At 45.4% G+C, this 15,015-nt stretch overlaps 1 protein-coding gene across 1 annotated transcript in view; it reads right to left on the bottom strand.

The window, feature by feature from the left end:
• ADAMTS9 (ADAM metallopeptidase with thrombospondin type 1 motif 9) overlaps nt 1–15,015 on the bottom strand; it is a 275,988-nt gene that overhangs the window by 198,635 nt on the left and 62,338 nt on the right. Inside the window, exons 5-9 of the mRNA XM_088473392.1 lie at nt 14,283–14,366; nt 14,061–14,185; nt 9,454–9,494; nt 7,431–7,536; nt 6,697–6,843 (exon numbers count right to left, since the gene is read on the bottom strand). Of these exons, the coding sequence (XP_088329518.1) occupies nt 6,697–6,843; nt 7,431–7,536; nt 9,454–9,494; nt 14,061–14,185; nt 14,283–14,366 (503 nt within the window). The remainder of the gene's footprint in view (nt 1–6,696; nt 6,844–7,430; nt 7,537–9,453; nt 9,495–14,060; nt 14,186–14,282; nt 14,367–15,015) is intronic.

Genomic DNA, 15,015 nt, shown 5'->3' with positions numbered 1-15,015 from the left:
CGTTTGCCACTGCATGAAGAAAATCACAAAGGACAGCTCTCTCGGTAAGTGCTCTCCTTCGCAAATGAGGGACTTCAGGGTCTATGACCCAGAGGTCCCTCTAGTGTCATTCTGCGCAGAATAACATGCTGGGAGAAATCCGATCAGAAGACGGCATTACCCACCGCATCCAAGCCCCGGAATGCTTGATGCATATGAGAAATGCAGTCAAACTCGCATTTTAGGAGTTTGACTGCATTTCTCATGTTGCTGCATCCCGCCCCAGGTGTTCATACTGCAGAGTTATGTAGGGACACACCAGCGGATGACTAAAACTATGAACAGCCCAGTTACTTAACCAGTGGTGTTGGTTTATTGAGAGATAGCAGGTAGAGCTGTACTCACTGTTACATGCACACTGGTAATGGAGCGGAGAGTGGTTCTATACAGCTCACCATCCGGTGAGGGTATGATGCAAATGGGTACAGGGATGCTATAACAGCTGGGGGATCCCTGGTTAATATCAGGGATTACTGGTAAATACCTGGTTAATAACAGCATCCCTGGTTAATACCAGGGATTCTGATATTAACCAGGTCTCTCATAGAAGCTACCATGTCACTCTCACAGCACACAGTACAGACAAGAAGGCTGCAGACTTTGGGTCCTAGTGCCCAGCATGTATGCACGGTCTCCCACCATGTCACTCTCACAGCACACAGTACAGACAAGAAGGCTGCAGACTTTGGGTCCTAGTGCCCAGCATGTATGCACGGTGAGGAGACAGTGAAGGAGCGAACTACTTTCTAACATGTAAGTTTATAAGTGTGTAACTGTATGTGTGTTGCTGTATGTACGTGTGTGTGACTGTACAATTGTTATGTGTACATGTGTGTAGACAGTTTGTATGTACAGTATATGTATAAGTTTGTCACGGTATGTGCGTGCGTGCCAGTATATATGTATCATATGTCTATATCAGTGTAATTGTGTATATGTGTGTGTATGCATATTCCCCCAACCATAACAATTTGGTGTGACAGTCCTGTTTTTTGGGTACTGTCCCACCTGTGGGCTGGAGGAAAGGTAGGGAGGGAATGCTCCCACCTGCTGCGAGTGTGAGGCTGGGGGCATCCCAGCAGCTGGGGAAGCAATGTGCATGCCCCCCGCATGAAGTGAAATGGGGGTGTGGTGTGTCGCCATGCCCCATGTTCATGTGCACGCAGAAGGCCTATGACCCGATCACAAATTGTATCCCAAATGTTGGTCTTTAGGGCCCCCCAATATTAAGTGCCCCAAGCCCCCCAAAGTCTTAGAGGTCTATTTACTAACAGGAGAAAAGGGTAAAAAACTAGTACATATCACTTCTCAACATGTACTAAATGATTTTCACTTCTTTTTCTCTGCCTGCGCTAAGTTCTGACATGCATATCGCGCTGCCATGGCGACAATATGTCCCTCGGCTGTTACTAAAGTGTGATATGAGTCACTGCTAGCGCTTACCTTCAGCGCTGGCTTCGCCTCTGAGGGCTGCCGCTATCTGCCCTCTCTGCAGTGCAGACTGCAGAGCCGAGGTCGGTTCTATGCTGTTGTTAATTTTGTTCATTATAAATAAAGTTCTTCTGCTGTTTAAAAAAACCTCTGTTGAAGCTGATCAGGTGGTCAGTGTGTGACTCCTCCCTGCAGTGCAGGCGGCTCCCAGCTGATCGGGGTCTCTTATCTCTCCTCATACATTCGCAGTAACACTTATGTCAGCGCTAAGTGTCCCAGGTATTAGTAAGAGGAGATGTCACTTACCGTCAGGTGTCTTCTCCAGCGCTGATATTGCTTCCAGTAGCTGGAGACGCAGCTGCGTCAGTTTGGCCGTTTGTAAATAAAGTTTGTTGAAAAAAAAAAAAGGTCACTGCTGCTGCTGCGGCCGGCTGGTGATGGTGAGTCGCACACAGGGCTTTCATGGGAAAGGAGTCTCAGATGTTACCGCCGAGGGGGAGACTTAACGTTCACCCTCCTCGGCGGGTCTATTATTAGTAACAGCTGCGTTAGCCAGCTCCTGCTTCACAGCGGTATTAGGCGAAGCAGGAGTGGCATTAAGGCTGGGTACACACCTAAAGATTTTCTGTCCAACCATCCAACTAGTTGATTGGTTGGAATGAAAATCTGGTAAGGTATGAAAGCAAATGACAATCAGCAATTTGCTCCCAAACGCCGGAAAATGGACAAAAACTGTTTTTGAACAAATTGTTTAGATCAAACATTTAACAAACTTGTCAGACACCATTTTCATCTGTTTTCTGGCATTTAGGAGCAAATTGCTGATCATCAGTTACTCCCATACGTTACCAGATTTTCATTCCAACCAATCAACTAGTTGGCTGATTGGACAGAAAATCTTTAGGTGTGTACCCAGCTTAACTCCACGATATGTGGAGTCTTAGTAAATAGACCCCTATAGATCTATAAAGTTATACTGGGTAAACAACACCTGAGCAACCCAGCAGCCAGACAATCGTCACACAGACTGAGCGACCGATTTGGTGAGCGTACACACTTACCAAATGGCCAGTCGATATGTCTTGCCAGACATCACAACTGGGCGGGCATTTAAATTTGCCCATCCAGTTGCATTTGTCATGATTGTCAGCGGTTCCTGTGGCCAGTGTAACGGGTCGGTGGGTGGGTTGCCTGTACTCGCTGGCACATGCGCTCTATCTGCAAGATATATTGCATCTGCCGTGCTGCACGGCCAACACAATATATCAGTTTACACACGAGCCGACTCACTGAATGATATATTGTACGTCGGCTGTAGGAACGACATATCACATAGTGTGTACCCAGCATTAGTGCGGTGACTGCTACACCAATCCCTTAAAAACTGCACTGTTTAAACATGATGCCTATTGCATATAAACAAGGGGATCTGCTCGCATTAGGACACAATCATATTTGAAGCAAACCGCACACTGTGCCATTGTAGATCTAACAAAAAGATCTTCTGCAAGGCGTTGGACAGTCCCCGGTGCTTTGCTGAGGCCTTGTTTCTTCTGCCTATCCAGGTATCCCCCTCATACTGTCATACCAGGACAAAATGTCCAATTAGAAAACCCTAGGCCAGCGTGAGACCACCGGTTGCTGTGGTTACCCAGTTTCCACGGACATGGAATGTGCAGCAAGAGTTGCCAGCACACAGAGATCACTCCTTTTTATTACGGAATTCAGTGTGTGTAATAATTTATTAGTTCAAGAAGACTGTCTACATACATCATGCTAAGAGGCGTCGTGGGAGTCCACGTTAGAATGTGAGACATTGACGCCACTCAGAGTTTATTCCGCAGAGAGTAGCCTTCCCACGTGTCACAGGAGCCAAATAAATGTCCAGTTTTCAATCACTACTTGCAAAAAATATATATAAAAATGTCAGGTTCTAGCATCAAAACAATTCAACACAGGATAGACCAGGTTCTAAATTCTGTTTTGATGTACGGTCTACAGCGAGCTGACAGGAATTTTAAAGTTACCCATGCATGAAGGGAAACATCTAAAACGCCAGTTACTTTGATATGACAAAATGCATTGTAACACTTGCAAATAAACATTTAAAATATCGCCATGCTTTTCAGGGTCTTTTATAGCTTTTTGTGAAAGCAAATTTCCATTAAACTCATCATGACAAATGAAATGTAACATTACATTCCATATGGAACACCTAAAATTAGATGCAACAAAGCTTGAAAAGGAATAATACATGCTAAAATCAGTATTTGTTGAACCACAGCAGGACTACAGTATTTGATGTGTGAAACAGGCAATAAATACCCTTGTTGGTAATATATTAACTGAAAAGGTGATTGGTCTAAGCTGATAAGCATTCTATACTAAATATATATATATATAATTATATATGCATATATATATTGTAACACGGGGAATTTAAATGAGGACTCCAGACAGGGACAGGCAGGTACTTGGTGAAGCAGTGTCTTTTTAATGGTAGCAGACACTGCTCCTTAGCATACGTGAGCATAGGCCTGGGCACACACAGGCACATAACAGAAATAAGTTAACAACATAAAAGTAAGGGGTCTTTTTGCTAAGCAGTGTTAGGAGACAAAGTGAAAGGAGATAAGGTACCAGCCAAACAGCTCCCAACTGTCATTTATCAAACACAGCCTGTGAGATGGCAGTTACAGTAGGAGCTGATTGGCTGGCACCTTATCTCATTTCACTTTGCCCCATCAATGTTCCAGCACTCCTTGTGCTAATGTCTGTGGACCCTCCAAGTCCCGGTGCCCTAATGCTAACCAAGACCCCCAGCCTATCGCCTGGCCAGTTTGTCCAGCATCAGGAGCCATGAGCAACAGGTGTGTGAGAGATTTAAACCCTTCCTGTGCTCCAGTGATTATTCCAGCTGGGTCTGTGTAAATGGGCGGAATGTACTAACCTTGCGAAGTACATCCCGCCATGCCTCGCTTTCCTACTGATCGCATATGTACTAATATATGCGATCAGTAGCGCAAAGGACAGCTCTTCCGATAAGAGCTGTCCTTTGCGATGTGCTCTGTGCCGTGGACTTCCGGGTTCATGCCCCCGGAAGTCCATCTGCGCATGTGCAGAGTGACGTGGCGGCCGTGGGGCATGCTGCAAGGGATCCGATCGGATCCCTCATAGTAGCGCGATGCGGTAGAAGCCCATAGGCTTCTACAGGGTAACACCAGGAAAAGCTGGCGTTACCCTCCGCATCGGAGACCCGGCGGCCAGCTGATGATACATACGAAAAATGTGGTAAAACGCCGGAAACAGGGTTTTTACCGTGTTTTCCGTTTAGTACATCCCGCTCTATGTGAAATCCTGGAATTCCACACCTCCACTGCTAATGCAGAATGCACAGGTTTCACTCCAACCTCCCCTGGAGGGAGCTGATTCCACCAGAAAGAGGGCAATTCAGGTGAGCGACAACTCTTCTCACCACTATAGATATATATATATATATATATATATATACAGTACACAGATGGCCTCAGGCGTTCCAGTGCTCTTCCTTGTATAATTGCTCCAGTGCCTTCCCTGAGGGTCACAAAACTCCCACAACACAAACAAAAGCAAAAATAGGCGGCACTCAGAGACTCTAGTCTTTAAACAAGTAGCCCCATGTCTGGGGTATTTATTGATGTGGTCGACGTTTAGGGGAGCGTGACACTGTCTGTCCTGAGGAAGGGGTCACGCTCCCCGAAACGTCGACCACATCAATAAATACCCCGGACATGGGGCTACTTGTTTAAAGACTAGAGTCTCTGAGTGCCGCCTATTTTTGCTTTTGTTTATATATATATATATATATATATATATATATACATATATATAAACTCCAGAGACAGCGGCACTCAGGTAAATAATTACACATCATTTTCACCAATGTTTCGGAGCCCTGATTATGGAGCAATAAAGTCGGGCTCCGAAATGTTGGTAAAAACTGCCTGTATTGATGTGTAACTACTTACCCGAGTGCCGCTGTCTCTGGAGTTGTTTATGGGCTGGCCGGCTGGGGAGTCCTAACAGAGGGCACCAGGGCTTGTACTGTTTGTATGGGAGTGCCGTCTCCGCTTGGACTAATATATATGTAATCTCTGTGTGGGCCCTCCCTCTCTCAGGACGCAGTAGACTTTGGCACTTTGCCATGTTCCCAGTGACTTCTCTAATGTGCATGCACAAATCTCTGGGAAAATGGCAACCGTACCATTTTCCCAGTCAATTATGCAGTGCCTACTCAGGAACCTGGAGGGGTGAGTATAATATATGAGTGCAGGGTGTGCGGTCTGGGCCTCCCAGGAAGACAAATAACCTACCAGCATATTTTTGGATTCAGGGAGTAGACTGGAGTACCCGGGGGAAACCAACGGAAGCACAAGGAGAATATACAAACTCTCCACAGTTAGGGCTGTGGTGGTAATCAATCCCAAGACAGACAGGCAGAAATATAGTATTGGTTAGGACCTCTTTTGCCCCAGAAAAGCCTGAATTTGTGGTAGCGTGGTTTCAGCAAGGTGCTGGAAACAACCCTTAGAGACTCTGGTCCATGGTGACATTTGTCGGCTGCACATTCATGCTGGAAATCTCCTGTTCCATCACACCACAAAGGCATACTTGCCTACCCTCCTGGAACGTCAGGGAGACTCCCAAATCCGGGGTGTCTCTCTCAGATGTCCGGAAAAAAAGACAACTCACCCAGAGGTCCCCCGGTGGCCACCCACTTCTGGTAATCACGGCATTGTATAGCAGGGGTGGGGCCACGTTCACAAGAGTGCAGCATCACACTACCTGCAGCTGCCACTGGACCCTGTGCCAAAAAGCCGTCAACTATAACCAAAGGTGCTCTATTGGAGTTAGATCTAGTGGCTGTAGGGGCAGCAAGTCCATGAGCAGCAGCCCATCCTTAAAAGGAACACATAACTGATTTATTAAAAGGGGAAAACACTTTTACTGGAAGAAACAAATATTTTCACCAGTGAAAGGGCTTATTTTCACGCCCTATATATGAATACAGTTACTGCGACTAATAACCAATCTCTGTATGGCAACGCCTCTCTCATTTGTCTTACTAAAGGGCATTTTGACGTCTCCCAATATAAGATTGGATTCCTAGTGAGCATTCGTAGTGAGGTTAACCCAATGTAATGTTTTTATGCCAATAGTAAATTTTGCAGAAAACACTGAACTTACTCTAGAAATTGTGTTATATACTTCTTGCTGCATTTCGACCACCTCCAGGGATGGGTGTTATAATTTAGAGTCGGAGCCATAACGTATTGTTGGTTTTTCCCATTCTCTTCTTTACATTTATTACTGTCATCATGTGGTATATTGAATCTGAGGTAAGGAGAAAAATGGGTCATCAACAAGCCAGACATGTACCAGTCACCTGGACACTATAGAGGCAGCCACTTTGAGGGATGAACCAATATCTATAAGAGTGGGGCCTATAATTTCTTGATGAACCAGTAACCACCTTATGACATGCCTCCATTATGTCATTGGTTTCTAGTGATCTGATAGGCTGCCATCTCACAAATATTGTCTCGGCCTACAAAATGGCTGCCTACGCCGTGCGTGTATGTGACAGGTATACTTTAAGAAAGTAGATTTTGTGAGGGAAAAGAAACAGACTTGTTTCCTACTAATACTTACAAATAAAGGAGAAATAATTATCAACCATCTAAACATGGGCAAAGGGCCTTGTGAAATAAATAGTGTGCCTACTATATGTAGATGCTATGAGCACAGAGGTCTTTCAATGTTTTCATACGGTGCCCCCCTTTTCGGTATTCAATGCCATTTAGCACCCTTTATTAAAGCCCTACTTCTAAAATGTGTATACTATAAATATAAATGAGCTGTACAGATCTGTTATATAGTAAGATTTATTTTGAAGACAAACATATTTACATGAAACATACACATGTCCAAGCTCATGTGCTATCGTAAACGCCGTGCTCAGGCCATTGTCTTCGCTGATCGAACAACTTCTGTACTGGTCACACACTGTGCCGAGTTCAGCCAGGCCTGCCAGGGGTACAGAGGAATCAGGAGACAGAGATCGTCACCGTGTAATCATTGTAACATGAATTGCTAGGCTACAGTTTCCAACATGCTGATGTTAAAATGTATATATTGCTAACAAACTTTTACTGTAAATGTATTTGTACAAACTTGAAAGTGTCTGTGGTACTGTTGCTATTGCTATTTATGGCTTTTTTGAGTTTGTCTATACATAGATATGAATGTCTTTAAAAGCCAATCAATGTAAATGAGGTATAAAACTCAGCAAGAAGGACTTTGGAAAATAACATCTATAATTTTCCAACACAGACACAAAACAATTAAGTACAATCAGAAAATATTTGAAATACTGTAAAAGATAAAGGCAGCTTTAGTGTACATTAAACTGAAAATAGAAGTTGCTCCACATTAATTAAATAGAAATGACATTTATTTTACATAACATATGTGTATTTCTCAGGAGCTTTGAGGACCTTTCATAACAGATTTACTATCATTGGGCTTTTTTTTTTTACGGACACTGCAGGGAACCAATCGGGAAGCTACAAATTAACTGGCAGAGGGTGAAGCTGCCAGGTAGATATAAAGGTTAAAAGCATGGGCAGATGTTACCTAGGGGCTGGCTGAAGGGTTGCGGCCCTCCCAGTAAAATCAGCCACTCCCCTGTGAGCCCAAGTCCCTCAGTATGTGAATTACCAGTGGCTTCCCATTGACAGTGTTCTCTGCTAATCACGCGTCAGACAGGCAGTTCCAGGTGGAGGTGTTTTTTCCCTCTTGGCCAGCGGCGGTGTTACCATCGATGGTTACTATCGATGGCAATATAGCAAGCGTCCATCGATGGTGACCAACCATGCAATGGATAACCAACCGATGGTCATCCCTGTTCTGTGACCGACTTGCCCGTGGGCCAATCAGAACCTGGGAGCAGGGCATATCCCTTAAATGTATCAACTACTGTTCGCCAGCCCCCCGCAGCAGCCGTTCCCATAGTTTTCTATGGTGACGGTATTTCTCAAGAACCGCAATGCTCTTGCCTGCGTGGACGAACACCATCTTCAGGTGGTTCCTGCTGAGAGGGATCTTCTGATGTCTCTTCGGTGGGCTGCAGGAGGTCCCTCTGCACATCATGACTTTTAACGCACTGCGCATATGGAGGTGGAGAAGCCATGCATGCACAATACGTAGCTGCGAGGGGGTCAGTAGGGCAAAGTGCAATTTATAAAAAAGATGCCCCAAAATGTATTGTCCTAATAGGTTTTGATTCGCATAGAAGACAAGTCTATAGCAATCGACTGAAGCTTTCATAGATTTGAGGGCCTGAGTCAGACCCGCTCGCGAGCGCCTAGCGCTCGCAAGCGGGTCGATGTTGGCCAAGTGCGCATGCGCACGACGGAGGCGGCTCTGTCGTGCGCATGCGCGACACCCAAATAACGACGGCCAAGCCGTCGTTATGGGTCTCGCACCAAAGGGGGCGTGCTGTCGATGGCGATTGACAGCACGCCCACCAAAGCCGGGGCCATGGCTGCCCAGACGGAGGCGTTCCCATGGGAACGCCTACTGTCTGGGGCCGGCCCCACTGACATCACTAGTGATGTCAATGGGAGTGCTTTTGGCTCAGGGGCTTGCGGCAGACGAGACCCTACCACAAGGGTCTCGCCGCAAGCCCGATGGTCGCGATGGTCTTGACCATCGTGAGCATCATTTTGGCCACTCGCTATAGCTGTGGGTGGTCACCCACAGCTATGCGAGCGGCCAGAAGGGCGCTCCAAAATGTAAGAGGGACGGCCCTGATTCAGAGCGAGCGCTCTGTCAGAGCGTCCGGCTCTGAATCAGGGCCTGAGTCACAAGTTACCACCAATGCTCTGAATTTGTCACATATTCCTTTGCAATAAGACAATAACTAGAAACATTACGTCTTACCTAATGTATCACATTTCTCTTGAGCTCTACATATATCCTGCCTGAAAATGGACGGAAAAAAATTTTTTACAAAAAATTTCATACAAGATAGTTCTATCGCTGTCCTTCATCATATATAGATTAATTTAGATTTTGACAATGATTTCTGTTATTTCCATTGGCTAAAAGAAGTGGGTGAGCAGTGCGTGCATTATTTCCACACGCTAGACTTTTCCATACATTAAATCATAATTCGTAAAGCAGTTTTTAAGCAGATCTCAGGTCAAACAAAACCTCGGCTGTGGGATTAGCGGGGTGACGTAAGTCCCAGTAAAGGAAATATCTGCTGGTGTCAGTCTGTTAAACTAATCGCTCACCTCATTTATCACGTTTAACTTCTCCACCTTCGAAAATCTGGAGAACAGAACAGCAGCCTAAGGGGTCTATTTACTAAACTGTGGGGGTCATTCAGACCCGCTCGAGAGCGAAGGACGCTCGCAAGCGGGTCGATGTTGGGCGAATGCGCATGCGCAAGACGGAGGGAGCTCCATCGTGCGCATGCGTGAGACCCGAATAACGACGGCAAAGCCGTTGTTATGGGTCTAGCACCAAAGGGGGCGTGCTGTCGATGGTGACTGACAGCACGCCCCCTTTGGTGGGCATGCCGGGGGCGTGGCTGCCAGACAGAGGCGTTCCCATGGGAACGCCTACCGTCTGAGTCCTGCCCCACTGACATCAGTAATGATGTCAGTGGGAGTGATTTTGGCTCTGATAGAGCCAAAATCATTCCTGGGCTTGCGGCAGCGAGACCCTACCGCAGGGTCTCGTCGCAAGCCCGATGGTCGCGATGGTCTTGACCATCGCGACCATCAACATGGACGCTCGCCATAGCTGTGGGTGGTAACCCACAGCTATACGAGCGTCCATGAGGCCGCTCCAAAAACAGGTAGGAGGGCCCTGATTCAGAGCGAGCGCTCTGGTCAGAGCGTTCGGCTCTGAATCAGGCCCTGTGTTAGGAGATAAAGTGAACGGTGATAAGGTACCAGCCAATCAGCTCCTAACTGCCATATTTCAAACACAGCCTGTGACATGGCAGTTAGGAGCTGATTGGCTGGTACCTTATCACCGTTCACTTTATCTCCTAACACAGTTTAGTAAATAGACCCCTGTACTCTGGTCATAAGGCGAGAGAAATTCAAAATGCGTACAGAAGATTAGCATGGACATTTGATCCCTTGGCTTTTTGCACATTCGTGGTGTGAAATTTCACAAGTTGTGCAACTCGAGCTCACTGTGCAACTGCCCCTATGTGTCCCCTCGTCTCTTGACCAGAGGAAGGCGGTCTATTATGCTGCAGCTAGTGTGAAACTACAAGTTCCAGCATTCTGAGGAGACACAGGTTGACTATCTCTGATCGAAATGCCCAATCAAGATTGAAGTCACTGTACAACTCAGCAGCAGCAACAATGGCATATTATTATTATTATCATTTTTTATTTATATGGCGCCACAAGTGTTCCGCAGGAAGATAGGGAGGAGAAAGCATGTAGTAGCAAGTTAGGATGAGAGCTGGAAAGCATTGATGAAGTAATGGGTCTTGAGAGCCTGTTTGAAGGATTGTAGAGTGGTGGAGAGTCCGATGGGGAGAGGGAGAGAGTTTTAAAGGTGGGGAGCAGCACGGACAAAGTCTTGGAGGCGGAAGTGGGAGGAAGTAATCAACTGGCATGAGAGGCGGACAGGAGAGTGAAGGGAGATGAGGTTAGAGGTGTAAATGGGAGAGGAGTGTGTGAGGGCTTTGTAAGCGAGTGTGAGAACCTCTAATTGGGTTCTGAAGGGGAAGGGGAGCCAGTGGAGGGCTTGTAAGAGAGGGGAGGCAGATGAAGAGCGTTTGGAGAGAAAGATGAGTCGAGCGGCAGCATTGAGGACAGACTGGAGAGGAGAGAGATGGGAGTTTGGGAGACCAGATAGGAGAAGGTTACAGTAATCCAATCTGGAGATGACCAGTGAGTGTATTAAGGTCTTAGTAGCATCCTGGGTGAGAAAGGGTCTGATCCCGGAAATATTTTAAGATGGAAATGACAGGACTGTGAGAGGTACTGGATATGTGGTTTGAAGGAGAGGGAGGAGTCCAGGATAACTCCAAGACAGCGCACTTTGGGGTTAGAGGAGATAGTTGTGCCATCAATTGATAAAGAAATAGTGGGAGGTGAGGTTATGTGGGAGGGTGGGAAGATGATCATCTCAGTCTTAGACATATTAAGTTTAAGAAATTGCTGGGACATCCAGGAAGATATAGCAGAAAGACAGTTGGAGATACGAGTGAGGAGAGAGGGAGAGATGTCAGGGGAGGAAAGGTAGATCTGAGTGTCATCAGCATAGAGATGATAATGGAGGTCAAAAGAGCTGATGAGTTCACCTAGAGAGGATGTATAGAGGAAGAAAAGGAGAGGCCCAAGAACAGAACCTTGGGGAACACCTACTGTGAGAGGATGTGGGGGGGAAGATAAGCCATGAGAGGAGACAGAGAAGGATCGATCAGAGAGGTAGGAGGATAGCCAGGAGAGGGCAGTGTCACGTAGACCAAGAGAGTGAAGGATTTGCAGCAGGAGAGGGTGGTCCACAGTTTCAAAAGCAGCAGAAAGGTCAAGGAGAATGAGCAGAGAGTAGTGGCCTTTGGATTTGGTAGCAAGGAGGTCGTTGCTGACTTTAGTGAGGGCAGTTTCTATGGAGTGAAGAGAACGGAAGCCAGACTGAAAAGGGTCAAGGAGGGAGTGGGAGGAAAGAAAGGTGGTAAAGCGGTTGTAAACAATACGCTCAAGGAGTTTGGGTGCAAAAGGGAGGAGAAAGATGGGTCGGTAGTTGGCGAGAGTGTTAGGATCAAGAGCAGGTTTTTTAAGAATGGGGGAGACAAGGGCATGTTTGAATGCAGAAGGGACAGTGCCAGATGAGAGGGAGAGATTGAGGAGGTGGGCAAGATGGGAACAGGCACAGGGAGAGAGGTAGCGGAGGAGACGTGAAGTGATAGGGTCAAGGGTGAGGACTGGATAAGGGCCATAACTTCCTCTCCAGATACAGGGGAGAAGGATATCAGTGTAGGTAAATTGGAAGGGGATGGATGACCTGGGAAAGGAGGAGGTGTAGTGCTGGGGGACTGGTGGGATATGATATCCTGACGTATGGAGTCAATTTTAGATGTGAAGTAGGAAGCAAAGTCAAAGGCAGAGAGCAAGGAGGGAAGGCGAGGAGGGGGTGGGCAGAGGAGGGAGTTCAGGGTGGTGAAGAGACGTTGCAGATTTGAGGACTGGGAGGAGATGAGGTGCTTGAATTTTGACTGGTTAGATAGGGAAAGGGCAACACTGTAGGATTAGAGCATACATTTGAATGGAGAAAATCTGCTTTAGAGCGTGATCTTCTCCACTGTCGCTCGGCGGTTCGTGAACACTTTTGCAGATATCTGGTGCATTTGGAATGCCAGGGTTGAAGTCTGGATCTGCGAGGGTGAGTAGTGATAGCCGGAGCAACAGAGTCAAGAGCAGAAGTAAGTAAGGCATTGTATAGGAAAGCAGCTTGTTCAGGGCAGGAGAGAGAGAGCAAAGGAGAGAGAAGCGAGTCAAGAAGGGAAGAAAAGGATACGGTGTCGATAGCCTCAATGTTACGCCTAGTGATAGTGGCCTTAGGAGGTAGAGGAGGGGAAGGAGGGAGGGATAAGTTAAAAGAGAGAAGGTGATGGTCAGTGAGGGGGTATGGGGATTTGGAATAATCAGAAATATCACATCGGTGAGTAAAGACCAGATCAAGCGAATGCCCACTCACAAGGGAGGGTGAAGAGGTCCATTGGGAGACACCAAATGAGGATGTGAGGGTAAGGAGTTTGGAAGCAGAGAATTCAGTGGGGACATCAATTGGAATATTGAAGTCACCTAAGATAATGGAGGGAAGGTCTGAGGAGAGAAAGTGAGGGAGCCAGGCAGCAAAGTTGTCAAGGAATTTGGAGGGAGGGCCAGGGGGACAGTAAATAATAGCTACTCGCAGGTGTACTGGTTGGAAAAGACGTATAGCATGAACCTCAAATGTAGAGAATACTATTACATGGTATTTGGTGCCATTACTACACCCATTATGGAGAGAATGCAAAATAAAATGTAACAGAAAGTATAAGTTGTTCTGTTGCAAATATGTAAAACTGGATTGTATGTGATTTTTGTTTAAAAGTGAACTCTATGCACAGATTGGTGGTTAATGTTGCATTCCAAATGGTACACGTCAAGAGTATACAAACATCAATGTATCTAATTTGAGAAAATCATGCAGCCACCATTTTCTTGTGGTTAAATGATGCCTTGTATTTCATTGTTGTCCGTATGAACAGCGGACACAGTATGAAAGTGACCACAAGAAAATGGTGTCTGCAGGATTTCATTGTATTTACTTCTAGGCCACGGAGTCCACTGGTGACTTTCTGGACAGTGTAAATCCATTACTGGTGGCAGCTATCTGGTGGTATGCTTGCGCCCTATCCACAGCACAAGCATTCTGTTCTTGTGTACGAGCCCTCACAGTCAAAACTCTTAAAGGCTAACACCAGCAAGGAAAAAAAAAAAAACATTAAAAGAGAGATTTTCCTGCACCTTGTAATAAGCACCGCGGTGTCATGATGTGAATGATGATTGTCATCTGGGTGGTTCTGGGACTGTTGCCATATACAAAAGTTTTTTAAAGTGGTTTGAGCATTATAAGAAATGGATGGACCCTCCTGGACAGGATAATAAAAAAAAAACACATTCAGATTAATTTAATATGGCATTTGTATGCATTTTCCGCTATAATAAGAATACAAGATAATACTCTACCTGTTCATCATGGATAACAGCTAATTTTACTACGGCAATATTAATCAAATTTCCAATGCTCGGGTCCTTATAAATAGAGGCTACCTGCATGAGATAGAGAATAATTCTGTTTATTCTTATTATTAAAGAAAAAAATATTTTCTAAGATAGACGTTAGTGTAGGTCATAATTATGCAGCCATACTGAACTTAGAAAAATCGATTTTAGTTTTTGTTACCAAATCTCCATTATATCAATTTGTTCTAACTGTACAGTTCTTGATACCTTATTTAATAAAATGCTGTGGTGATAACATATTTTCCATAAACTAAAGCAACCAATGAGATGTTAGCTTCCATTAGTCTCACTACACGTAGATGCTACAATCTGATATCTAATTGGTCACAATAGGATACAGCACAAACATTGGTTTCTGATTGAAAAGTGATTTTTATTTTTTTTTTAAACATGTCAAACATGCTTCATAAGTCAATTTTAGAACCAATATTGTCCATTTTGTTAGTGAAATCAATCTGGCTCTATTATAAGTGTACAGATGCCACTTCATTAATTACATTTACAAATTGCCTTCATGTAGGCACTTTACTGGAAATTCCTGGAAACAAGAATATATTTTTTCCCAAAAAATAATGTCAAATAATTTGTTATTTCTGATTTCTGAAATGGAGGCCAAGCCCCCTGCCGTGCCGCGTTCTGCCATAATTCCGCCACCTGCGGCATAGTGGACCCCCAA

Source organism: Taudactylus pleione, unplaced genomic scaffold (genome assembly GCF_031769625.1).
Source record: "Taudactylus pleione unplaced genomic scaffold, aTauple2 ptg000135l, whole genome shotgun sequence".
Classification (NCBI taxonomy): domain Eukaryota; kingdom Metazoa; phylum Chordata; class Amphibia; order Anura; family Myobatrachidae; genus Taudactylus; species Taudactylus pleione.
Note: the sequence above shows the minus strand (reverse complement) of the source record. Positions and strands in the feature narration are given on the sequence as shown.